This window comes from Nuphar pumila, chromosome 5 (assembly GCF_984573655.1).
Source record: "Nuphar pumila chromosome 5, dmNupPumi1.hap1.1, whole genome shotgun sequence".
Taxonomy (NCBI): Eukaryota; Viridiplantae; Streptophyta; class Magnoliopsida; order Nymphaeales; family Nymphaeaceae; genus Nuphar; species Nuphar pumila.
In genome coordinates, this window is record NC_143253.1 from 3,941,923 (window position 1) to 3,967,747 (window position 25,825).

General features: G+C 36.7%; 2 protein-coding genes across 4 annotated transcripts; both read right to left on the reverse strand.

Moving 5' to 3' along the window:
* Window positions 1-5,397: 5,397 nt before the first annotated feature.
* LOC149836520 (elongation factor 1-beta 2-like) lies at window positions 5,398-9,067 on the reverse strand. Its single transcript, XM_090005408.1, has 6 exons — window positions 8,940-9,067; window positions 8,654-8,770; window positions 6,600-6,675; window positions 6,329-6,446; window positions 5,912-6,025; window positions 5,398-5,805 (listed from the first exon to the last, which is right to left on the reverse strand). The coding sequence occupies exons 1-6, from the start codon at window positions 9,023-9,025 to the stop codon at window positions 5,642-5,644; spliced, it is 675 nt and encodes a 224-aa protein (XP_089861534.1). The 5' UTR covers window positions 9,026-9,067; the 3' UTR covers window positions 5,398-5,641.
* An 8,452-nt stretch (window positions 9,068-17,519) lies between these two features.
* LOC149836521 (pheophytinase, chloroplastic-like) lies at window positions 17,520-25,405 on the reverse strand. Of its 3 annotated transcripts, none has more exons than XM_090005391.1 (6): window positions 24,496-25,404; window positions 21,768-21,994; window positions 21,451-21,642; window positions 21,162-21,318; window positions 19,021-19,273; window positions 17,520-17,937 (listed from the first exon to the last, which is right to left on the reverse strand). In XM_090005391.1, the coding sequence occupies exons 1-5, from the start codon at window positions 25,135-25,137 to the stop codon at window positions 19,031-19,033; spliced, it is 1,461 nt and encodes a 486-aa protein (XP_089861517.1). In that variant the 5' UTR covers window positions 25,138-25,404; the 3' UTR covers window positions 17,520-17,937; window positions 19,021-19,030. The 3 variants fall into 3 exon arrangements, with proteins under 3 accessions (XP_089861517.1, XP_089861518.1, XP_089861516.1); XM_090005392.1 differs by lacking the exon at window positions 17,520-17,937 and adding an exon at window positions 18,521-18,802 and having other exon boundaries at window positions 24,496-25,405; XM_090005390.1 differs by lacking the exon at window positions 17,520-17,937 and having other exon boundaries at window positions 18,898-19,273.
* Window positions 25,406-25,825: the final 420 nt, after the last annotated feature.

Here is a 25,825-nt window from a genome sequence, read left to right on the forward strand (position 1 = left end):
TTTACTGTGACATTGTTTATCATCGCGATTAATTTATTATTGACAATGATAATTTATTATTGCCATTTTTATGGTCGATAATGATGTGTTTTCTTGTTGTGTTAGTTTTGCAAAGCAAATTTAATCAAGTTGACGATGACCATAAACTATGAAAGAAGCAACTTTGATGTACTAGTTATCATGCTCATAGTAAATGCTGGTAGCCAAAATATGGAGCCACAAGATGCTTTGACCTGACTTGAACTTAATTTCCCGAGCATGGGCAAGGAAAGTGTTGACCTGAATAATATTCATAAGAAAACTAAGATTTTGGTGAATGGGGAGACAATCAAAAGGAAAATAGGATCTGGGTATCTCTGAGAGCCCCAAATTCAAGGATTTTCATAACCAAAGTGCCATGTTGTAAAATGACACAATGAAACCTTAAGAGAGAGAGAGAGAGAGAGAGAGAGAGAGAGAGAGAGAGAGAGAGAGAGAGAGAGAGAGAGAGAGAGAGAGAGAGACCAAGTTGTAAGCTGCGACCATGCAGCCTAATGGCTCAAGCTTGAGAGAGAGAGAGAGAGAGAGAGGCCACTCATCAGTTAGAACAGATGTGCATGAACTATCGCAAATGCCAAACCAGGGCCGTCAGAATCCAGGTCATCGACGCCAGAGGAGAGACTAGAGGGGCCGTTCGCAATTACTGTAGGAGAAGCTTAGGGTTTAAAAAATGAAAATTGAAACTGCAAAAGTGAGATCACAGAGGGAGAGAAAAAGAAATAGATTTAGGGCATGATATTGGACCCTAATTATAAACCCTATAACGACAACACCAGAATGTTGTCATTATAGAGTAAAACCTATAACAATGACATTTAGTGGCCATTGTGGCAATTCAAGTACAACAATAGCGGCGACTTTTTTGTGTCATCATTAATGAGCTGCTGCTATCGATCCCCATCCTTGTAGTGACTCTCTCACTTAGCGAAGATTTTGAAGATGAACGTATGTGAATCACTTTAAGATAAGAAAAGCATAAACCTACGGAAAAGCGAAAGATCATATTATTAAAAAAATTTGCACAACAACCATTGTAGGAGATCTGGAATGCTCCAACTTCTATGCATTCTTCTGCACGATCCAGAACACTTTCTGCTCTAGTCGGTGGGAATGATGCTTAGAGGCATGCAACAATGCTCCCTCTTAAAAGTGATAGTTGCCCGACTGGGAATGAATCCGAGTGTAGCAGGGTTGCGTACAACTTCGCTTTTGAGATACAACCAAGCTTACACCTTCTCATGCTATACTAACCACCCATGGCACTTGGTAGGTTAGCCTCCATGACACAACCACCCTAAACAGTTTCATAGCCAGGGAGGAGAGGAAGAAGAAGAACCATAGGAAAACCAGAAAATAGAGAGTTCATTTTCGCACTCTTTTTTTGTCTATCATCACAACATATAAAATTCGGCTTCCATGGTTAATAAATACATGTAACCGTACATCAATCTCAAATGAATCTTAAACATGAAACAGATATAGATCCAAAATCAGGAAAAACATGCTTCATTTAGAAAAGACCCAAAACACAACCTTGAGTTTATACTAAAAAGACAGATAATAAGAATCAAACAACTTAATGGATCCCACAAGAATAAAAAATCTAAAATAGATTAGCATAAGAAAATGTATCAGAATATTGATCCAAAAGCCCAATTTTGGATCCAATAACATGGCCCAAAATAGAATAATTCATGCATCAAAATGTACATTCTAATGATGGAAAACATCAATAAAAAATCATCAACGTGAAAGATGTTTCAAAATATTAGGAAATACCCATTAAAAATCTCATAGATCCGCTATAGATCGGCTCAAGTATGCATCAGCATACAAGCCTTCGGTCCAAAAGGCGTAAGCTATAGCTTATTGCCAAGCCGATGGACCAAGAAAAAAAATTAACAACACACCTTACTCCATTCAATTTTTTACGATGAATCAAACATCTTAATATACGGTCACTATGGAGCATGATGTCACTTTTAAATTATTGAAAATTTCTACACTTTCTTCAGCACATCGATCATTGTAGGAGATTTGAAACACTTTTAAATTGTTGGAAACTTCTTTGCATTCTTCTGCACGATCTGAATGGCAACTGTTATAGGAGATCTGAAACACTTTTTGCTCTTATTGGTGGGAATGATGCATTCTCTTAAAAGCGACAATTGCCTCACAGGAAATGAACCCGAGTGCAGCAGTGTTGTGCACAACTTCGCTTTTGAGATACAACCATGCTCACACCTTCTCGTGCTGTACTAACCACTCATGTCACTTGGTAGGTTAGCCTCAATGACATGAACAACTTCATGGTGAGGGAAAACCAACCTTTTTTTTTACCTTAAAGCATATGATGCACTCAGACGAACAAGTGCAACATAACTGGCCCATCAAAAATGGCCACCACCCAAAACCGGGTGACCATCCCAACGTGTAGACACATTGAGGTTAACCCAAAGGTCGCAAGGCAAAAAAGAATATTGCAAACCAGAAAGGAAATTCATAAGTCTCAAAGGAATTTCGCAAGGCACAAAGGAGTTTCACAAGTCAAAGCCGAAGCCAATAATAATTAATAATTAATATTTTAATTTTTTTTGGCAAGTCCAAGATCTAATGCCCCTTGAAGGCCTTGCCCTCTAAAACAACTTTCCTCATTTTAAACTCATGAAGTTTTTAAAGATAATAAATATGGGACTAAACTTGTTTTTCATAAAGTAAGTTTTTCCCTTCAAAAAGCTTTCTCAAAAACTAGACAAAATAATTGAGTTATTTTGCCAAAAACCTTGGTTACAAAGAGGTATATTTTGAACAAAATAATAACACATATTGTGTTTTCTAAGTTGTTTGTGATGCTTGATTGCAGGAATCTGATATGAAGTCTTTCTGTGGTCTATGTGGGCTTGAGACCACCACTGATGAATCAGGGGACAAGTTTTTGCCTACTAAGCAAAATAGCTTCAATTTGCCCAAAGGAGTGCTCCCAATGTACATACAGTTTCCAAAGATTGTAAAGGTATTTTGTATGAAACTTTAATTATGTGGTAATTTTGAATGTGTCAGCTTCTCTTCTCATAAATAGATAGTTCCTAACCAACGGGGGGCTCCTCTAGTATGGTAGGAGCAGCTAGTACACGTCACCTTTTGTTGGGACGTTTGAGGTTCAAAACCCAATGGTATAGTTGTATCACTGGTAGGGGTCTGCCTAACCCCAGCTTGCCTTTCAAAAAAAAAAAGATGGTCCCCAAGTCTTGTAATGCTTGTTGTAAATTGGCTAAATGGGCAGTGATTGGTTCTAGGGATGTCAACGCATTGGTTTTGGTTCAGACCCAGGTGAAATCAGACTTGGACCAGATTTTTGGGTATAGTATCGGGTCTGGACCCAGGTCTAATCGGGTCTAATATAAGAGAAACCATACCAGGACCCGATAAGAACTACATGAACCAGACCCAGACCATACCCAGTAAAATAATATTTTTTTTCATTTTTACATTAAAAAATTGTGGGTCTTAATTAGAACTCGTGTCGAGCCCGGGTCTGGAATAAAATTTCACAAACTATACCCAGATCCATGTATTAATCAAATCTTCGGGTCCCAACCTAGGTCTTAATTGGATCTTCTTGTTTGTCATCATACCTGGACCCTATAGGGTTTGATCCGGATAAACCCGACCCATTGACACCCCTAATTGGTTCTAGTCATATAACGATGGATAAACCCCCAGACTGGGCGCCTAACATCCATGGTTTGTATTGATTTAGGTCATCCGATCAATGAACTGGTCAGGATCTGCCCAACCGCAGCTTGATTATAACTAAAAAAATACCATCTAATATTTCAATTATTACATTTAACCATCTGCTTTTATAATCTAATTCCGATTATTACATTTGGGCTTCTGCTTTTATAATTTATGTTTCAAAGACACGCTTAATCCTAAATTCCTTCAATTGGTTTTTGTTTGGTCAAGAAAGTAACTAAAGTACCCTCATTGTTGATTTATTTAGCAAAAAAGCCAATCCATGAAATGAGGAAAAAAACGTCATTTCACAGACAAAGCAAGCGATTGTATGTAACCCACATGTTGGGTTGCCTTTTGTAAATAGATGTTAAATTAGGCATACTTTTGTAGATTGTTCATGAATATATTAAACAAAGAGAACATAGGAAGTGAAGAAAGAAGAGGCAGCTACCAATGGTATAATGGCCAGCTCCAACATAGTAACAACAGGGTATACGATCGCATATCAGAATCACAAAACTGCTATTTTTCCATTTCCGTTTTATGGGTTTATATATATATATATATAGTGCATACACCCATCTGTCTACCGTTGCCCTATGGGGGCTTTTGACTGGTTATTTTTCATGTTTGTAGCCAATCTGACCGTACACGTGTTCTAAGTGATTGATTTTATAAGAATTGACTCTTGCATCATTCGAGCAGGTATGTTTTTATAAGGTTTGAAAATCAACAGTGTAATTTTTTTATAAATATCATAAATATTCAAGGCTTAAAAATCCTGTTTTTTTATAAAAGAAACACTAAGTATCATTTTTTTGCCATACCGAACACATCTTGGTAGTCAGATTTGAGAAAAGCAACTCAGAAACCCCCCTTATCTCGGAGTAGGCAGCTACTCCTCTCTCTCTCCATATATATATATATATATATATATATATATATATATATATATATATATATATATATATATATATATATAAGAAAACTAGTGTGAACTAAGCCTTTTATGGATTTGATTTTTGTTTTCATCAATTAGAATTGTCTATGAATTTATTCAACGAAATTCACCATCCATTTGCTCCGAACTTAGCTTCCAGTTTCATGAAAACCAAACAAGCTCAAACTTCAAGAGACGCCCATCATGAACTAACAGATTCCAAATCTTGGTAACACTAACTTGTTCGCCATCAGAAAGATAGCACACTTTATACTTCCCTTTTGGAAGGCAAGATGAATAAATGTCACATCATCTACCAATGATCACATTTGGGATTTCTTTTCTTTTTGGATAACTGCGGGAAAACCACCTCACTCACAAGCTCATTGGTGTAAAAACCCCAGGGCTCCCCCATCGCCCACCACAGATTACACCCAGTTTCGGCCTTGTAGCAAGGGACACACACCCATGGGTTTTGAACTCATGACATCCCTTCAGCTTAGTGACATTCACTGGTCGCCCCTACCAGACGAGGAAGCCCTCGTGGGCAAAAATTTGGGAAATTGATATCCTGTAACATAACATTTTTCAACTGCAAATTATTGTTTAGGATCACTTTAGAACTCACATACAACAATAACTGAATCAAGGATAACCCTAAAAGCTAGAAATAGCTAATAAATACTACATAATAAGGTTATAACAATATTAACTGATCCCCAAAATTTGTTAAGAGAATAGTCATACAGCACTCAAAATATTGTAAACTAAGAAAACAAGATTCTCTGCTAAAAAAGGATGTCTTGATGCCACATCTTGCAACTATTGCAACAATACTTGAAATAGGAGATTAAGAATTATAACATGATCTAAAGTGGAACTGACACAACACTATCTACCAAATAGTTGATTTCACCAAGTCTAGATTTTGTTGAAAGCAACAATGTCACAGCTCTGAATGTATTCATTTGCTGGCTCGGTAGTGAGGTGATCCTCTATAAGGCAGTCAACAGACACAAGGTCATCCTCAATGGTCATCATGATCTGCAGCTTCTTTATGCCGTAACCAACTGGTGCGAGTTTTGCTGTAAAAGAAAACAGATTCAACATCCACATCTTTGTTGATATACAAAGAGAAACAGTGCAATTGAAAAGAGGCGGCCATGGGGAAAAAAGTAGAGGAAGTAGTACATGCTCCCCATAGAAGGCCCGGCATTTGGATGCTGCGAACAGCCTCTTCTAGCTTTTTCATGTCTGTTTCATCATCCCACGGCTTCACATCCAAAAGGACGGAGGATTTCCCACCTAAAGTTGAACAGAGAAAAAACAACCTAAGTCTGTGAAACAACAAGGATATTCATGACACATTTGATATTCAGAATGACTAAAGGGCTTAACTGTTATGCAGGGACAGTATTCCCTAGGAGGAGTAGAGCACTAAATATTAAAAGGTTGTTCTGATATAGGAACCAAATCACAATCCATTCCTCCCATTAAACTTAGAAAATATGGAAGGCAAAATTATTGATGAAAGCAATTGAAAAGAAAGCAAAAACTGACGTCTATGTTAACAGTAAAACACCAACAGAACTAAAAGAAAATTCGCACTCTCTTTTTTCTTGGAAGATGATTTTACAGCTGCCTCACGCTCTTCTGCTGCTTTCTTATCCTCCTCGGTCTCATCTCCAAAGAGATCCAAGTCATCATCATCTGCCTCAGGTGCGGCCTGAAAAGGCAAGGGAATTTTAATGCATGCCTATCACTGTGTGTGTGTGTGTGTGTGCCTGCGTGCATGTGTCTCAATATGTGCATATACAGTTGTGTGCATGCCAATATGAACGACAATTCACAAAACAAAACCAATGGATCATGTGCAGACCTTGATAACTTCCTCAACCGTTGCACCTGCAGATGCTTGACCAGATATTCTAACTCCAACACTTTTGCCAGGAAACCTGCATAGATTATGCATCAGCCACCATGATGTGAAATAGAAACAGGAAAAAAACACTCAATATATTAGCCCAACGTTTGTAGCATAGGAAAGGTGATCAAAATGCATGATGAAATCAGACTATGTAACTTCAGAGGAAAAATCAAATTTCAATATTCAACAGGAATACAGAAAGTTCAAGATAAAGTTGGACAAGAAGGCAACAATCAAAGGGAGGAAAAGATTAAATTAGAGGAAAATAAAAATAAAAAGATAAAGCTAACAGCGACAACCATAGTCTCCTGAATTTACAAAAGAATCAGCTGATACCTAAACATAAACAGACATGCTAACTGTTCCAATTCAGTGATCTCAAGAAATGCCCTAAAACGGATTATCAATGACCCAGAGAGAGTATAGTACAAACACCAATCATTCTAGCCTTAAACAAGCTTAAAACCTTCTAATAAGAAAATGACATGTGGATCTTGGACAATGAAGACAACTATTTACTCTACATCTGCAATGAGGAGCATCTAGTCTTTTTTTTCCTTCCATGGTCCTTTGCATTATTTTCTTCATGCTTTTTCCAACTCTCCATAATTCCATTTACACTTCTTCACTTTTCCCCTTCCAACAATAAATCACAATTCTAGAATGGGTACCATGAATCAACATGTTGCTAGTTAAAGCATTTTGAGATGTAGTTGGTTTGATTTTCATAGTAGTAAAGACCATACTCTGAAAGATAAAAAAGAACCTCCTAGTATTGGCAGTAGCTGTACCTCAACTAGATATTGATTAAAAATATATACAAGAAATCCACAACCCTTTAGAAGCAAGATGCAGCAAATAAATTCATTAACTAGATAGAAACGAACAACTACTTATTCAAAGAAAAATGGCATCTTGAAAAAATCAGGTACAAAACTCTCAAAATTGACAAGCTGCTAGACACAAGAACTCCAAGGATTGTTGCAGTAACAATCAAAATAATGCAGATAAGCAGCTTATCATATGAATATACATTGTGTATCCATATGTTGTATGTATATATGAAAATTTTCTTACCCTTAACTCCTTGATTTCATTCAATCAAAAGCTGAATGTATTTAACTTCCTCCAAATTAATTAAAATAATTTAAAACAGATGCTTGCACAAGAACCAGAAATTGAAATAGTCAAACGCTAAGAACCCAGACACTCTAGTCTATGTTTTCCAGACCAGAAGCATGCACCCGTCATGCTCAAGTGTCCAGAACAAAGCCTGAGAATGTAAAATACATAGAGAGAAGAGAGAAACAAACACCTCCAAAAAGCTGGCTAATCACATTAGCCAAACTACAGAGGACTTTAGACTGTGTTAACAGGATCGAGAACATCATAAACTACGTCTCTGACCATACCAACAACCATGAAAAAAGGATAATCGTCCGTCTATGACGGATGCAATTATGGTGATCCCAAGCCTCTAGGAGGTCTTCACCAGCCTAAACGACTCGAGTTATAGTTATTTGCACTCATTGTCCCTCCACGTTCTCTCGAATACTAAGATCCGTTGAGCAACCTACACTCTGGGGTAACAGACTTATGCTTGATTCTCCCTTCATCCCTCCTGTGTCTCACCTCCTCAATTTCAAAGCTCACCATGCTCGTTTTTTATGGGAAAACATAAGTTACTCCTATAACATCAAGCTATCGAAATTCCAAAGCACACAACATTCCAATCCTTACACACACCTTTTCCGGAGGAAAAATCGCCCGAGCTATCAATGTAGCATCACCAAACCCAAAATCCTACTTGCATCACGAAATCTATAAATACACAACCAATTACCCAAAAAAATCCTTAGTCACCTCACTAAATTTCATCACATCAGGTATCAGAAACGAGAGAAAAAAACAAAACCCAAAAATGAAAACTAGAGAAGCCACAAGATTGAAGAATCCTACAGAAACCAGAGAAAATAAAGAACCGCAGATCACGAAATGGCTCAAACCTTGCCGAGAGGCTGGAAGAGACGTGCTCGTACCACCGAGCCACGTTCGGGAATTCCCCACCGGGCGCCTTCACAATGGCTGCAAACACCCTGATGTCGTCCTTGCTCAGCTGTTCTCTGCAATAAACCAAAAAGGATACATCAACCCAAGTACCCAAAACAAAAAAAGATACAAAAAAAGAAGAAGAAACGACAGAGATAAGCAGAGAGAAAGGATACAGATAAGCAAAAAACCCAAAACCCTACAAACCAAAGAGAGGGAAAAAACAAGGATTTGGGCACATACCCAGAAATATAGGTCTTGTTGGAGAGGAATTCATTGAGGTGTTTAAGGCCGGCTTCTGTGTGGAGATCAGAGAAGGTGACTGCCATTGGAGAGAGAGAGAGAGGAAACCCTAAAGAGGAAGCGAGTGTGATCCAAGAAGAGTATATATATATATATGAAAGAGGATATTTGTTTTCCTGCCTTTTTCTTTTTCCTTTTGCTTTTTCTGTCGACAAATGGACGGGGGTGGTAGCATATGAAACAGATCAAACCTTTCATGCATTTGATTTAAAAATTTTCAATTTTGCCATGTACATTTAAGGGTTATTTGCTTCTTATTTTATTAAATATTGGCAACTCACCTATTAATGTTAATTCGTGTTTCCCTTTTATTTTCTTTCCATCACATTTGCAGTGTTTGTTCTCTTCCTATTCTATGGGTTCACTTATGCACATGGGTTGAATCGAGGATGGAAGTTTTGCAATTTTGGGTTGTTTCTAATTCGATCCAGATCCAATTTTCCATGTGTTTAGTTGTTCCAAATCCAAACAGTTTGCATTCATATGGTTCAGATTCCTGGGTATGCCATAATTGTGTCACTATGGATGCCAATGGTGCCATTTGGGTTTTAGTCTTATTTAGTAAACCCTTCTAATCTTCGATCTTAATTTTATTTGGGGTTTTCAAATCCACATGAAATAAATTATACTAGAATATCTGATTATAGCAATGTTTTGAACCCCTTAAAATAACCCAAGAAGGTCCAAGTAAATTCAAAGCTTCTCTGGTTGCATCATTAAACCCACAAACCTTACGGACCAAGCTGGCCCAATTAAGGGCCCATCATTAGCTGGGCTTGATTACGTTGGATCTAGGTATCAGATTTAGTGTGGCTATAGGGTCTTACAAATGGAACCTCAAGTGCCACAAAAATGCTAAACTCATTAAGATTATTTATAACATTTCATTTAAGGGATACCTATAACCTAATGTGCATGGGTTATGGATGGAGTTACAGAACTAATAGGGTATTATCTCTAAGATTAATTCTAGAATTAATTCAGCCTGTGAAAGTCCATGCTTGGAGAGGGTTGAAATAACTCAATTGATAGAACATGTGGTCGTCACAATATTGGAGGTTCAATCTTTCTTTTTAGTGTAAATGCCCATTTGATTCAGTGATCCAATCTATACCAAGTTTAAGAACCCTTACAGTTTCAACAGTGGTATCAGAGTCTTGGTTTGGATGTTGATCCACCAAGTTGAGCTGTGGTTAAGGGTATGTTGGTGTGCTTGCTTTGTTGTTGCATCGAGTCTATTTCCCAAAGAACCTGCAAATACAAGGGAAAGCACCCATAAATAAGTAAAACCACAATCCTTAATGCTATTTTCAGAACCGCGTGCATCGTCGGCCGAGTACCATGGTCAACAACCTCTCTCGTGGCTGTCCCTTCTTCCTCTTTGTGTTTTCCCAATGGCGATGCAACCCAAGTCTCTCTCGTGTATTTCTTTGGTTTAAGATTTGCAAATGGAACCACATAAAATTAATATTTTACAAATCAAGGGTTAAATAAAGTGTGTTTCATATTGGTGACTAAAATGTTGAATTTTTTTTACAGTAGCAGTTAGATTTTTAAGATTCTCACAAGCATGTCATAATTTCATATTTTTCAAAAAGGCTACCTCACTTTTTGACTTTTTGGTAATTCCAATAAGAGGTTTTGAGTTTCAGAGTTTACTGGGCAGTGCATAATACTCGTAATATTTACTGTTTAATTGTTGTGGCATATTAAATTATGAGAATAGTGGTCAAATTATTCTCTCTTTACTGTTTAGTGCTTGTTTTTGAATCTTGCAGAAAGGTTGTTACTGCATGAATATTGCTGTAAAATTATAATTAAAATGCAGAAAAATGAAGCCCTAACCTCAATCTTCGTTGCAAGGTTTTAGTATTCAGTATTTTCAAATTTGTGAAAGCTAGGTTAAAAAGAATATGAGTGGTTAACCTTAGAAAACTCAAGGGGGTGGCTTTGCGCATGATATGTACAAGTGAATGGCTAGCACTTCTTCGTATTTGCAAACCGTGGTTATATTTTCTCCAAAATTTACAAAGGCCAGAACTATTAATTTTTCAGAAAAGCTTCTATAAAACTTTAATAGGTTTACATGTTGGGTTTGATAACCCATGTCGGATCTCAATAGTGAGATTTGATTTTAACATTATTTTTTACTATGCACTTATTGACTTTTATGGACCTAATTATGGTTTGAGTTAAACCTCTATATAAACTAACATGATGGGATATGAGATTATTTAAATTAATTATGTAGGACGGCAGACATCTTGATGCATGTGTCCTGTGGACAGTCCTTTATTGGATGCCTTTATTGTATGGATCTAGTTTTGATATAGTTTTATAATGGATCCAGATAGTAGCATGCTAGATATATTTTGGATCTAATTATGGGTAGCCATTGTTTGATGTTATTATATATGTATCTATTGTGGTTTTAAATTAGTATAATGACATCCACGTTTATTTAACTCGGTTATGTAAGATCATGTATGTTTCGATGCATGTATAATTTGAGTAGTTTTTTATTGAGTCATCTTATGTAATAATCTAGTTATGAATCCAAAAAGTATAATACCAGATATACTCTATGAATCTATTTAAATTTAAAATCTAAGAATATGGATTTGAACTACAGTCAAATCTCAATAACCCATGATTAAACATATGAATAAACTTAATATATAATCAGTTCAAACCCATAAAATTGCATAGCTTTATACTTAAAATTAGGCATATTTTTTAATGTCTTAATTTTGTTATTTTAATAATAATATAATAAGATCCAAAAATATCTTGTTGGGGTATGCTTTATGAATAGTTCATGTTTTAGATCCAACTTATTTATAGTTGATCCAAAGTTAAGTGAGGGGTCTAAATAGTTGTATATTAAATATATTTTATCCACGTATATAATGGATTTGAATTACAATCAAATTGTTTTTAACTCATGGTTTTGCTTGACGTATCTAAACTTGCATGAAGATTCATTTTTTTACTATGAGTCATGTTGTACTTGATCATAACATCTTAAGTCAATTTTGGATATAAACTCATATAAATCCAATAGATTTGGATATAAATTTTTCATGGATTCATAAGTGGATATGAGCTTATACTTTGGCATGTTGATTGTTCATTATCATATTTGATAAGATTAAAGTATAAATGCTTAGCATACCCAAATGGTAATAGGACACAAAAGAATAATCCTCATTGAATATGGATCCGATGAATATTCAAATTGAATCTGCATGTGAGGACTTAAGTTTTATTACTAATGCATATTGCTTCTAGTTTGTAATATCTTAATGCAATATTGTTTAAATGTAATATGTTAGAAAAGTGAGCTAAATTATAATTAGCTCATATATGTGGATATTTATTTGCATAAATAGTCATCATAAAATCATGTTACTTATGGTTTGCTTGTATGAATGAGTGAAGAGATGTTTTCATATTTTAAAAGTTTTATACATGGTATGCAACATGATTGTATTCATGTTTTTAGTGACTTTGAATTTGGATACATCGATGCAAAATGATAAGGTGATGGTTAACATGATGAGAGTTAAAGTATGTTGTATGTGATGATGATGCACATAAATAATGAGAGTATTATCTATGGTGAAATTTGAATAGTGAGAGTATTTGTTATGTTTGTCGAATTATAATTTATTATGAATTCATGAATTGATGAAAGTTTATAATACTCCACTAATGTGCATGTGGATTTTGTGTAAAGTTATTAGCACATGATAATGTCCTATAATATGGTCATAGAAGAGCCATAAGAAACCCCATGACTATTAAGAAAATGAGACTTACATTACGATGTATTTGAATGAATATGACAACCTCATGATATATATATGTGCAAAATAATTCATCATGGTTTGTTCTAGAGTTATAGACTGCATAATTAAGAATGCAGTGGATGATGAAAACTGAAAATAATTTTTTTGGCATATGGTATTGCACATTATAGGTTATCATTGAAATTTTGATATAATAAAAAACCCATATAATGATGTGAAATGAGTGCGTAAGATGATCATGATAAGAAAAAACAATTTAGTTTGTGAATATCCTCATTATATGGATATATTATGAATAAAAAATTCAGCTAGTGTATGTCAAACCTCATGATGTCATGACTAAAAATATACTATATGTGAAAAGAATCATGGTTTATATAATGATAGAAAGACCACGTGACTATGTGAGAAATAACTCGTAGCATGGGTGAAAACCTCATACTTGAAAATAAATGATTGAAAAAATTGCATAACTATATAAGAACCTATAGGATGAGAGAAAAGTTTCATACTTATGAAGTGTTTAATATGCTTGTTTGCCTCGTATAGCCAAGTGAGAGATGTTGGATCCAGGTATTAGATCTAGTGTGATCATAGGGTCTCACAAATGAAACTCAAAGAATCACAAAAATGATGAGCTCATTAAAATTATGTCATTTAATTATTTAATTTAATATTATTTAAGAGCTACTTGTAATATAATGTGCATGAGTTATAGATGGGGTTACAAAACTAACAGAGCATTATCTCCAAGATTAATGGTAAAATTAATCCAACCTTTCATGGTTGCCTATAATAACTAAACTTTGATGGAGTTTTAAAAGAGGAGTGTAAAAGCTTATACTTGGAGAGAGTTGAAATAACTCAATTGATAAAGCATGTAGTCTTCCAATGTTGGAACCCCTCCTTATAGCGCACATGTCCATTTGATTCCGTGATCCCATCCATACCAAGTTTAAGAACCTTAAAGTTCCACCAGATTATTGTCAAGTTTAAGCCAAGCTGGACTTGGGCCCATTGTCTTGTCAATTGGACTGGCCCAAATCAGTCCTGATTACATATAGTAATACCAGACCAGGCCTGACTTGAATCAAGCAGGTTCTACAAAATGCAGCCAAGGCTGGTACTTGGAAGCCCATTGGGTATGCAGCCTGATGTCCACACCTAAGTGGGGACTATTCCAACTCGAGTTTGTTCCACGCTATAACCAGCTATACCCGATTCTGATTGAACCTATCTTGAACAATTTACAAAAGGGCACCTAACCAATCAACTATTTATAAATATTGCTTAACATTTCAATTATTGCATTTAACAGCATGCATTTAAAGATTATATCTTCAAAAACATGCCTGGTCTTAAATTCAGTGAGTTGACCGACTTAATAACGAAAAAGACCAAATTTTCTTCTTTTTTTAAAACCACTTGGGAGAGAGAGCTCATTCCACCATTATCGCCATTGCCACATTATGGCTACCCATTTAGAGAGAGAGTTTATCACCGTTGCCACTGCATTGTGGCTACCCATTTTGATATATATATATATATATATATATATATATATATATATATATATATATATATATATAGAGAGAGAGAGAGAGAGAGAGAGAGAGAGAGAGATATGGGTCACTCCACCGTTTTCTGTGAATTATTCGACTATCTATTATAACTATATCCACAATTGACACTAGTTAGGTATTATTCACTCTTTTTTCATTATTTTTTTTATTGCATACTGTGTTTAATTATACTTTGTTTTTTGCTTTTACTAATTTGTCTCATTACATAGTGCTAGGAGTTTGGTACTTTGGTATTTCAAAATTGTCACAAAGGTCTCATAGGTTGTGCGCGCGAGGGACCTATCTGACACATCGAAATCTCCTAATACGTTTTTCCTCTGCTAAACTAACAACCCCCAGCGGGGTATGGCGTGGTGGGATGGGACCTAGGCTGCTAAGCAGGTGGTCTAGGTTCAAATCTCATGGGCATCACCCTTTGCGCAAGCTGAAACGTTCAACTCTCTTGGGGCAAGTGGTAAGCTAATAGAATTTTAAGTTGTGTTTGGGAACACGAGGATTTGAGATGTAATCGGAGACGTACGGTTATCTGATGTGGTACTCAACATAAGGATTTGGCTGCCATTTGGGAGGAGTTGGAGGAAGGCGAGATTTTCAGCTGAGTTTCCTCGACTCCCAAACTCCTCCAAAATGCACATTTGAACTCCTCTTAAAAAGAAGAGGTATTTGCTATTACGGGATTCACCAGGACTCTGGTGAGTCCCCTAAAAATCCGATATGTCAAATGTGACTTCCTGTTTTTGTTGTCAAGTTTCTCAAATCACCTCATCCACTGGTTGCTCACTTCAGAGCGGCACTTCTGCAAAAAAGTTGCATTCAGTGTTTGGTCCCTGCTTCTATCCTTTTTGTCTGCCATGCCAAGCTTTTTACTTTGTGCAAGTCCATCAATCCAAAAGCTGAAGTAGAGACAATCTGGTTCTCTATGTACCTCAGGGATAAACTCTGGGTATCAAGACAAACGCCTTACCCTGCAGGGGTCATGCAGTCGTTCATCGAAAAGCATTCAGAATCCATAGAAAACCTTCAAACAAATGCTATTTATATACCTTGTCCTATGGAAAAACATGTTGCACTTAAACTCGAACTTTCTTCTAATGCATATTTTATGGATGTTCTTGCCCAAAAACTTGGTGTCAGTGATTCTTCTTAATTTCAAGGTAAATAGCAGGTTGACATTCCATAACTGAATTATCATTTCATGTTTCTAAATGAAATACTAAGCTATTAAAAATTATGACTATATGTCTCGGAGTTACCGGAAGCTTTTTAGATAGGTGGGAAGCTCATTTCGGAAGTGCGATACTTCTCGCTTTCGAGACTTGATGAGAACCTCGATTCCCCGACGCTTCTCATATGCTTTCCTCACACTTCGTCTATTCTTCTTACATGTTCTCTTACTTAACTTTTCTTGTTTTTTATATATTTTCTTCATAGTCACAAATATCGATATCGGTCAACAAGCTATTTCTCATGATAATATAGGTTTGGTGATAAATCTTGAGAAAATATAGGAGCTTAAAAAATATAAAAATAACAAAAAAGTAAAAAAAATATCATGTTTAGAAAAAAATACATAAATAATAAAAGAAATAAGTAAAAAATGTAAAAGAAAGAAGAAAACATATTTAAAATGTAAAAAAAATTATTTGATATTATCCCAATATTATCCTGATATTATCGCAATATATATATATATATATATATATATATATATATATATATATATATATATATATATATATATATATATATATATATATATATATATATATAAATTCTTCATATTTTGAAAATATCATGATATTTTACCTTTAATATTGTTTTGCCATTGTATCACGTTAATATCACAATATTTTCAAAATATCGGCGATATCTTTGAGTGTGGTTTTTTCTCTCTTCTCACTCACTTCCACGTGTTTTCTCTAAATTGATAGTCATCATTTTTAAATTTTGTTAAAAATTTAATTCTTACACTAACATGAAATTTAATATTTATCACATTTAGTTTAGTTTTTATTTGTGTTTCATTTTGATTCTCATTCAATTCTTATATATATATATATATATATATATATATATATATATATATATATTAATTTTTCGCTTTCCACTTCCTATACATTTTAAAATGTATCGCTTCTCACTTCCGCTTTCCGTACGTTTCCCTCTTCCGCTTCCTAGTTGGGCAACCTTGATATATCCACTTTGCTATTAGAAGGCCATTGGCAAAGGTTCTTCTGAGATTAGATTATATTTTTCTGTTCCAGATACTCCACTTTTGGATTATGATTCCTCTGGAGGATCTCTCTACTGTTAAAGAAATTGTTGATTGGGAGCCACTTCTAAATGTCAGGGCTTCCTATTTCTCTGGACAAAATGTATATGGAAATGCAGTTTTGGCGACCATTGGTTACACATGGAGGTCTGTAGGAAGCCTTTTCCATGAAAGTATCTCCCTTGATTCCTATTACAGGTCTGTATTTCATGCATAGATGGGTTTTATTCTTAGCCTCTCTGCACTGTTGGATCTCTTGTTTTCCAGACTTCTTTCTCCTGGATTGATTTACGTCATTAAGGTGTATTCATTGTTTAATATAATGTACTGGACGGCTGCTGTTTCTTTCACTCATTATTCACATTCTGCACTACATGTGAATAACGAGTGACAAGTAAAATTTGTTGACATGCAATCATGCATGTTATGAAGTTATAACCTTATGTCTCATGTTAGCAGTAAACTGTAATGCAGGTTTTCCCACAATAATAATTTTGCTGCTCAGGTATTAGTGATCATTGTATTTACACTTACCAAAATCACCCAATTGGACTCGTTGTGAGGCCATTTATAGTCGATGCACTCATCTATGTATCTGGTTTCTTTGTCAAGTAATTCTCTTCTAGCGATGTGGTTTAAAATGAACCAACATTCACTTAACCCCGTGGTTTAGCATGATCTTGTTCTGTTAGTGAATGTCCATTATCCTGTTCTCGATGCATTTAATTGTATCCCTTTTTAGGTTTGCATGATCTTGTTCTGTTACAGAATGTTCATCTGTTCTTGATGCATTTAATTGTGTCCCTTTTAAACTTGTGTTTTCTTTTTATGCTTAAGAAATACAGGCAGTGACTTTCATTGCAAATAGTTATTTTTCCTCTTATTCACTTTTCTATTGGTTTCTTTTGTTTAAATTACATGACATATTTATAGCTGTCTTCAGGATGGTTATTAGTAGACTTCCTGATGGCAATTACAAGATATCGAGAGATGCAATGCTTAGCAGAGTTGCCTGTAAATTTTACAACGCGTTCAACCTGGAGGGGCTCATTGCCAAGAGACCTGCTCTGCATGTTCTGTCATCAGCATCATTTGTCTGAACCTGTGTTCTCGATAAGTTCTTCGGAACCACCATCAGAGACATTAGGAATACTATGGTTTTGTATGTTGTCCCTTCATTTTACTGAAGTTTCTGAATTATATCACGATGTCTACTTTAAGGCTTATGGCTCTCTCCTTCCTGCTCTAGCAATCAGCAGCTATTTCCAGTTCTGTTGGACAATGAATTATGTATGAGTAAATCTGTATAAAAGGTATTTAATATTACATTGTAATCTTAATAGAAGTTCTCACATCTCTGTACTCAATATCTGGCAAAGCGTGGGCCATTGGGTTTAATTAATATTTATGTTTAATTTAAGTATTGTTTGTCAAAAAAATTTAAATGTCAATAATGCAATTCAATATAACTTTTTTCTACATTCTTCGCTACTCAAATACCATGCTACGGGTTCCCAAACATGTTGAAGAATCAAGAGTAGTTGAAAGCTGAATTTTATGCTCAGACAAAGAGCCTTTAACTCTTTTGAAATCCAGTAATTGTACTTCCTCCGACTCCTTGCAACTCCCTTTAACACGGGTTCCCAAACAGAGCCTTAGGCGGACAGAACATCAACTGTAAGTCTGGCAGGCAAAGCCAGCACGACTAGGCCTCTGATCCTGGGGGTGGTTTCTCCGCATAAATATAAAAAAAAACGAACTGCAAAACTTTTTTATCATAAGGATCATATTCATAACATTCCGATCCACAAAACATTCAATGCAATATTAAAAAATCAACGAAACTAGTAAATAGTTGTTGCTCATAACGGCAATGAACCAGGATGTTTTAAATTTGTTAAAGCTATAAATTAATGGTGAATTAACATCCTTTCACGGACCATAAGGACCCTGGTCATCTGGCTAAGGAGCAATTCCTAACGTCACCAAGTTGAAGGGATGTCATGAATTTGAAACCTGCAGTTTGCATCCTCGCTGCAAGGCTGAAGCGGGGTGTACTCTGGTGGACAAAGGAGATTTAGGGTTTTTATGCCGACAGGCAATGCAAACAATGTGCAAGTCAACCAAGTATACATCCTGTGGATAAAAAATCAATGATTTTTTCCCGGCTATCAAAAATAAACAAAACAAAGAAAACCTCTGTAAATGCAATACACAAAAAAAAAAACATATTTTGAAAATTTGAACATATTATTACCTGACCTTATCATTAGGGAGAAAAGCATATCGAACTCTATTTACATTTTACAAAAGAATGCTTTCTATCACATATGAAGAGATACCACTGACACGACCTGCTCTATGCTAACGAGATTTGTTTCGCAAGCTGGATATCCGAGACCCGAAGAAAGAGTTCAAGCTGTTCCAAATGGAAACATTAGATCCAAAAAATTGCACTCGCACCAACTTCCTTGATCCTTCCTTGATGAACTCCACATCCCTAGAAATGCCATCTTCAACAGACTCAGCATTATCAACAAGAGGCAATGAAACAGCACCTTTAGATTCCAGGTTTCCAATCCATCCACGCAGTAAATAGTTTATCACCTGTTGGGCACAGGCTGAGATTTCAGTGAATAGCTAAAGCAGAGGGACAGTTACCAGTCATGATAAATGAGAGCAACACACAAAAACGCCTAATGATAACTCCCCGCTTCAGTCTTCCCCCTCCAACTAAATGGCCAAAATTTAAACAAATCACTGGCTTGTTTTCACATGCTCATTATCATACTTGGAAATGAACTGTTTTGAACAGTTTTCAATTGCACGTTCATCACTGGAAGTTATTGTATGAAATTATTCCAGAAGTTGGCAGCATTGATTTGTTTACCTAACACAATTATGATGCACAAGGTTACATTCTTAAATAATAAATACCATGTATCTTTACGGCTGATTAAGTCTTTAGTTACCTTCTAACCCTTGAGCATAATGCTGAACTTGACCAACATTCATAGAGACTACTGATATTTTCCTTGGCCAGGAAGCTTGAGGATACACACAATTGGAATCACACCAACTAGGACATATATATATATATATATATATATATATATATATATATATATATATATATATATATATATATATATATATATATATATATATATACACACACACAAACACACTAGATAACCCCAAATGGCCGGGCCTTATAAAATCAAATGGTAAAAAGGGTCTGTCTCAAATAGATTTATCAAGATTAAAAGTAGAAGTAATTATAATAGTAAACATATTGAAACCGGACCAAAATCAAGATGGGTTGGGTTTTGGTCTAATTCTTAGACCCAATTAAAAAATGTATATTGAAGACCCAACCTGATACATACCCTAACCTGTTAACCTATGTGAGTTCGCAATTTCCAGCTGAACTCGGACCCGAACTTGAACTAAATTGAGACGGGTTTTGGTCTAACTTTTAGACCCGGTTTGGAATTGGGTCTGATAAGATCTAACCCAAACCCAACCTGGTTACACTCTTAAATTGCTAATAATCAAAGCCTCGACAGTTATGCATGAAAATGACCAACCCCATGAATAAAAATTTTTGTTTTCATGGTCAATGTGTGTGTGTGTCTGAGAGAGAGAGAGAGAGAGAGAGAGAGAGAGAGAGAGTCCTCATTTTATGCCTATTAAGGAGGGATAGAGAGACATTTTAGAGAGAGAAAGAAAGGAAGTTTCTTCATGTTATGGTAATTTAAGGAATGGAGAGAAAGTCGCGGGGAGAGAAAAATCAGTTACAAATTGTATTTTTTTAAATTACAATGTGTCATGTAAGACTCCATTTTTCATGAAAACTTTATGAAAATGCCCCTAAATTTTTTAATTACATTCTTAATTCACATGACAAGAAAGTCATTTAAAACAAAGTTATAAAGCATCCGATTTTTTGCACCTAATACTCATGCTTCTACTTTTATAATATTTAAGATATAATTATATTTATAATATATAATAAATAGATTTTTTATATATATTCATGGGATAGCCCAGACTGGCCTGGCCCAAAATAGGCCCATGGACCTAATGGGCAGGCTGCGGGCCAGACAGTCGGCAATGGGCCAGCCCATCAATTGACGAACTGGGCTTCCCGGTTCATTAGTGGGCCAGGCTGGCCCGTTGTCCATCCCTAACACCAAAAAAACCTTTTCCAAAGATACTGCCACCGTCTCAGGCCAGCTACTACATTCAGCCGATTAACAATCTTTATTACATGTGGAAAGGTTGAAGTTCATGAACTAGGTCAGGTTTCATCTGATGCCAAATGTCCCAAATGTACCCCACAAGTGTAGTTTTGTTCAAGTCATAACACATTGACAAGAAAATGAAGAATTCTAAAATGATCCCCCAAAGAGGCCATAGCATAGTTAATGACAAAAGGAACAATGGTGCAAGTAGAATTCTTCCATATTGTAAACATTGAACTGAAGCATACCTCAGGCACCTCATCATGAGGACAATGACCAGCTGGACTAATTTCATAATATGGAGATTCAGGTAATTGCCGTTTCACGTTACGGCCCCAGATAGGCTTCACCCAGGGGTCTTCTCTACCATACATGAGGCATATAGGTATGTGGTTCATTTCACACCTGAAAGAGGCTATAAATTTTAGACACAGATAAGAGAACAAATTATCAAGTACAAATTCTCCAACAAGTTAAGAAACAAACATTGCAAGACAATCTACAACTAGAAATGTATCTGAATCAGTACTAATATACCTAGATAAAGATTCCTGGAACGAAAGCTGTCCCTTAGGTGCAAACATTATTGAAGCAAATGATGCAGCTGCAGCAGGGTGTTGGGTTATCTCGAGAATACGGGAAAGTAATTTGTCAGTCTTTATTGAGCCATCAGCATAAACTTGCTTAAGTACCTTGCCTATGCTACTAGGGTTGCTTATCCTTTGCCACCTAAAGATTCCCAAAAATAACCCATCTCAGTCCATAACGTCACGTTAGGGAGGAGAAAGCTATGTGTTTCTTTTGAGAATGACTATAATGAGAAATGCAATTTCATAGTGAAGTAGAGCACTTACACAAATTCTAAAAACTTCCTCAGATTGTGAGGCAGAGGGAATGTTCCAGCCCATGGGAATAACCTGGCTAATGCTGGAGAGGTTACTGGATTAGGGAGAAAGCCCCAGAATGGTGTGGCATTGAGAAGTGTAACACCTTTTACCAACTCAGGGTTGGATGCTGCAAAATAGACTGCAACAAATCCTCCCAGCGAATTTCCAACAACATATACTGGCTCGCCAATAACCTGTCACAGAAGAATATCAATTCAGTTTCCTTTCTTTTAATAAGTTCAGTAATTATTTACAACTCTTTTCCCCTGAATCCCTAAATTCAGGATATGCTTCTAAGTTACCCCAAAAAAGAAAAGAAAAGAAGGAAAACACAGGCATAGGCTGCTAAGGCAGATATCATCTACTACTACAAGAAGTAATTAGTCCCAAATTCATAAACCATAGAAACTGAAAGAGCAACAAAGGAAAACTGAAGTATTGTATAATAACACATTCTTGATAATGCACACTTCACTAAGGTTCAGCCCTGAAAGCATGAGCATGCAGTACTTACATATGTGACACATTCAGAACCATATTTAAGTGATGGAACTTGAGAAAAGCATGATTGTAGGCATATTTATCTGATGCAGGTATATAAGAACCATACATGAGCATCTGCATCACAAACACACGCATACACAGAAAGACTCCCAATTGGCTTTATCAGGCAATCATATAATCATAACATTCAATAAATATGTGGAGGAGAAAAGAAGAAGACTCTTGGCGTCTTAGAGGAACAATCATCACCCTGCAATAGTCACAAAATACTCTTTTTCAGCCTGGGATAAACTTCCCTTCCTAGAAACTGTTATAAACACCAGAACTTCCAGAGAAGAATGTTCAAATGCTTAACGTAACCTTTGCAGGTTATAAGTGAAGCTCCCTAAAGAGGTTACAACTAGAACTTACATACACTAGAAGCACATTAGGATTAAACAATCAAACTATAGCCAACAAAGTGCTTTAAACCTGGCTCACGCCCATTCAGAATATTATTAAACATATAAAAAAAAGAAAGTGAAAAAGAAGGCCAAAGTTAGAGTTTGCAATAACTAAACTCACCGATATTTATTAGGATACATTCCACTTGCATGCAGATTGAAGTAAGAAGTAATCAAATGACAGATACATCCTATGGATTTATCCCCTATTACTAAATTCTGTTGGCAAGAGAGGAATAAAATACATAAAGCTAACAATGTAGTAGAATGAGATAATGCCCTTAAAAGAAAAGCATATCCAATAACTCCTTATACTTGAAAGGTCATGATATATCGATGTTTAATCTGGAATCATCTGTAACAAACTTCCCCTAAAAGCTCAAGTTTCTTGCTTTGGTTCTCCCTATGTGTGGGATACTGGCTCATAAAGCCAAATGGCGTGTAACTAAAACAGAAGAATTGCCCACAACGGCTCCACACACCTGGCTAGGAAGGTGAGATTAAGGCATTCAAGTTGAAGGCCGTTGTGAGTTCAATATGTAGTTGTGCATCCCTTGCAGCAATGCCAAAGTCTACGGAAAACTATTCCCAGTGGGCAGGAAGATGGAGTTTCACACCACAGACACCATATAAGACCACAGTCAACACGGTATCTCTCAGTCCACAATGGGACATCTGAAACACAGTGGTGGTTTCTCCTCGTTATCCCAAAAAAAAAAAACAGAAGCATTAAGCTGGAAAACACTTATATGTACATGTTGTATAGCATAACCATCCTAGGATTTTTTTAATAATATAATTGGATGTCAAAACTTAATAACAAAATAAAATAAAAAACCATGACATGTTTGCATTCATCAAAAAATAGATGGGGAAATCTCGCAACTCACAAGATGTTGTGATTATGGACTTTTCTTTTTCAGATTTTGCTGACTGGATCATTTTGTGCTAACATAAATAAGATGTTCAATTTCTCATGATATTCATCACCATATTGAATGCTCAATCTTCTAAAGCCTCTGGATCACTGATGCCAAAACACCGGGAGGGGGAGGATCGAGGGCTGGGTCTGATCTGGTGCAATCCAGATCTCAAACTGCAGTTTTTCGATCCTCATTACAACCTAAAATACACTGATCTCCGGCCCAAGAGGGAGGGATCGGGCCAGAGATCCGTGTGTCTGAGATACACAGGTCTCTGATCGGGGTATCTGAGATTGAGGCAATCAAACTCACCTCAGGGACTTTGAATATCCCATACTCAACCAGATCCAGAGGACCGATCTGAGATCCCCTCAGGGCCAGAGATCCTCGATCTGAGATCCCCTGTTCTCAGATCTCTCAGACCCTGTGTTTTAAAGAATAAGCCGGTTCTGTGAACCGAGGTATTTCTAACAATCATTTTGCTTCCAAGTTCCAACGAGAAGAAAACACAAAAAGGTCCAAACTAGCATGGCAACTACAAACGCATTGGTGGATGTCCTTTCATGCATATTAATTTGGAAATCCAACATAATCAAATCTCTAAAAGATAATTTCATGGATCAAATCAACAGATAATATACAGTAACTATAAAAATACACATACCAAGATGGGAAAAACTATGGTATGAGAAACTGACAGATTGGTAGTGCTAAGTGCCAAAAGGAGCCATGACTTAGACGGTCATGGCTCATTTTGGCAATGAAAACGGATTCCACAATTTCATAAAATCTCTAAAACCAATGAAAAAAGATCCAAAAGTTTACCTGCTCAACGAACTCACGAATCTGATCCCTCCATAGATCCACCGAATACACCAACTCCTCTGCCCATGGCTCGGTTTCTTTCCCGAAACCCCAAAAAGCATCCTGGCCCTCCGAACCATGTACACGGCCAGAAGGTGCAGGGTCTTCAGCCGGCAAAGACATCCCTTGCCCGAGGAAATCGACCGCCCAAACTCTGAATTCCCCGCCCAAGTCCCTCAATTGCTTCTCAAAATGGAACGCCCCCACCCCAAACCCCGGCAGGAAGAGCACGGCCGGGGAATTCAGGTTCTCGGAACCCGATTTCTCGTAGTAAACCCTCAACCGAGGCTTCCACTCCCAGAAACACCTAGAGATCGACGATTCAGCCTCTCCGTCCCCGCAATCCTCCAGCAGGCCGGGGATCTGAACCCGATGTACATCATCTACCAAATCCTCGACCAAATTACCCGGCCTGGAGTCTCTAAGGAAGTCGATGAGCCTCGATCGATCGATCCTACCGACGTTCAAGCTCCTGCGATCAGAAGGCTTCGATCTAACCCTAAACCTCGCGGAAACGCACGGTTTTTCGCTCTTCTTCAGCTTCGGAAAAGAGAATTGCAGGTGTAGATGAGACGAAGACCTCGAGATCGCCAATAATTCCATGGACTATCGCGTGAAGGGGAGTCCTCAACGGAGCGGAAGAAGAAGAATGTGAGAAAACTGTTTCCGAGCGAAATCCCTAGGGTTTCAGCGAGAGCGACGAGAAAGCCCTAGGGTTTTGGTGAGGGGTTTCCGCACGGAAGCGAAGGTGGAAGCGAAAATCTTAGGGTTTTCTGAGAGGGGTTTCTTCTCTGAGAAGGCTGGAAAAGAATCGAGGGACGAGGAGGCGAGGAGATCGGCGATCTTCTTTCCCGCCACTTCGCTCCGCGGAGAAGGTAGAAGAAGGGAGACGTTACCAAAAGACAATGACGTTAATACCCCTTAAAATGACAATAATACCGTTCAGCCCAGTGCAGCGAACGGGGGGAAGAAGAGATTGACCTTAGCGCCCCTCAACATGACGATAATTCCAGTTCCAGCTCCACTCAAGGGATGAAATGGTGTTCTAATATATCCAACCCGATTTAATTGGATCGAAAAAAGAACCTCACCAGATCCAGATATTTTTTTCTCCCTCCTTACTATTATGGGAACTGATTTACATCTCTAACTAATTGGATTCGCATTGTAAGATTCAGATGCTCATTGGATTTTTTTAGGAACACAGAGTTGAGGACCCAATATCAAAATGTGTTATCTAATAGGATGCAGAAGTAGTTGAGGGACGACATTGGACTAAGTTTGGATCTGA

Bases quoted from the DNA above. Each gene is read 5' to 3' on its own strand.
- LOC149836520 (XM_090005408.1), bottom strand. From the start codon at position 9,025: ATGGCAGTCACCTTCTCTGATCTCCACACAGAAGCCGGCCTTAAACAC. The intron at 6,447-6,599 runs GTCTGCACATGA...TTGCCTTTTCAG, and splicing joins CGGTTGAGGAAGTTATCAAG to GCCGCACCTGAGGCAGATGA. The intron at 5,806-5,911 runs GTACTACTTCCT...TTTCTTTTACAG, and splicing joins GGGCCTTCTATGGGGAGCAT to CAAAACTCGCACCAGTTGGT.
- LOC149836521 (XM_090005391.1), bottom strand. From the start codon at position 25,137: ATGGAATTATTGGCGATCTCGAGGTCTTCGTCTCATCTACACCTGCAA. The intron at 21,319-21,450 runs GTATATTAGTAC...AGCCTCTTTCAG, and splicing joins TTCCAGGAATCTTTATCTAG to GTGTGAAATGAACCACATAC. The intron at 19,274-21,161 runs GTATGCTTCAGT...TGTGCCCAACAG, and splicing joins CTCATGATGAGGTGCCTGAG to GTGATAAACTATTTACTGCG.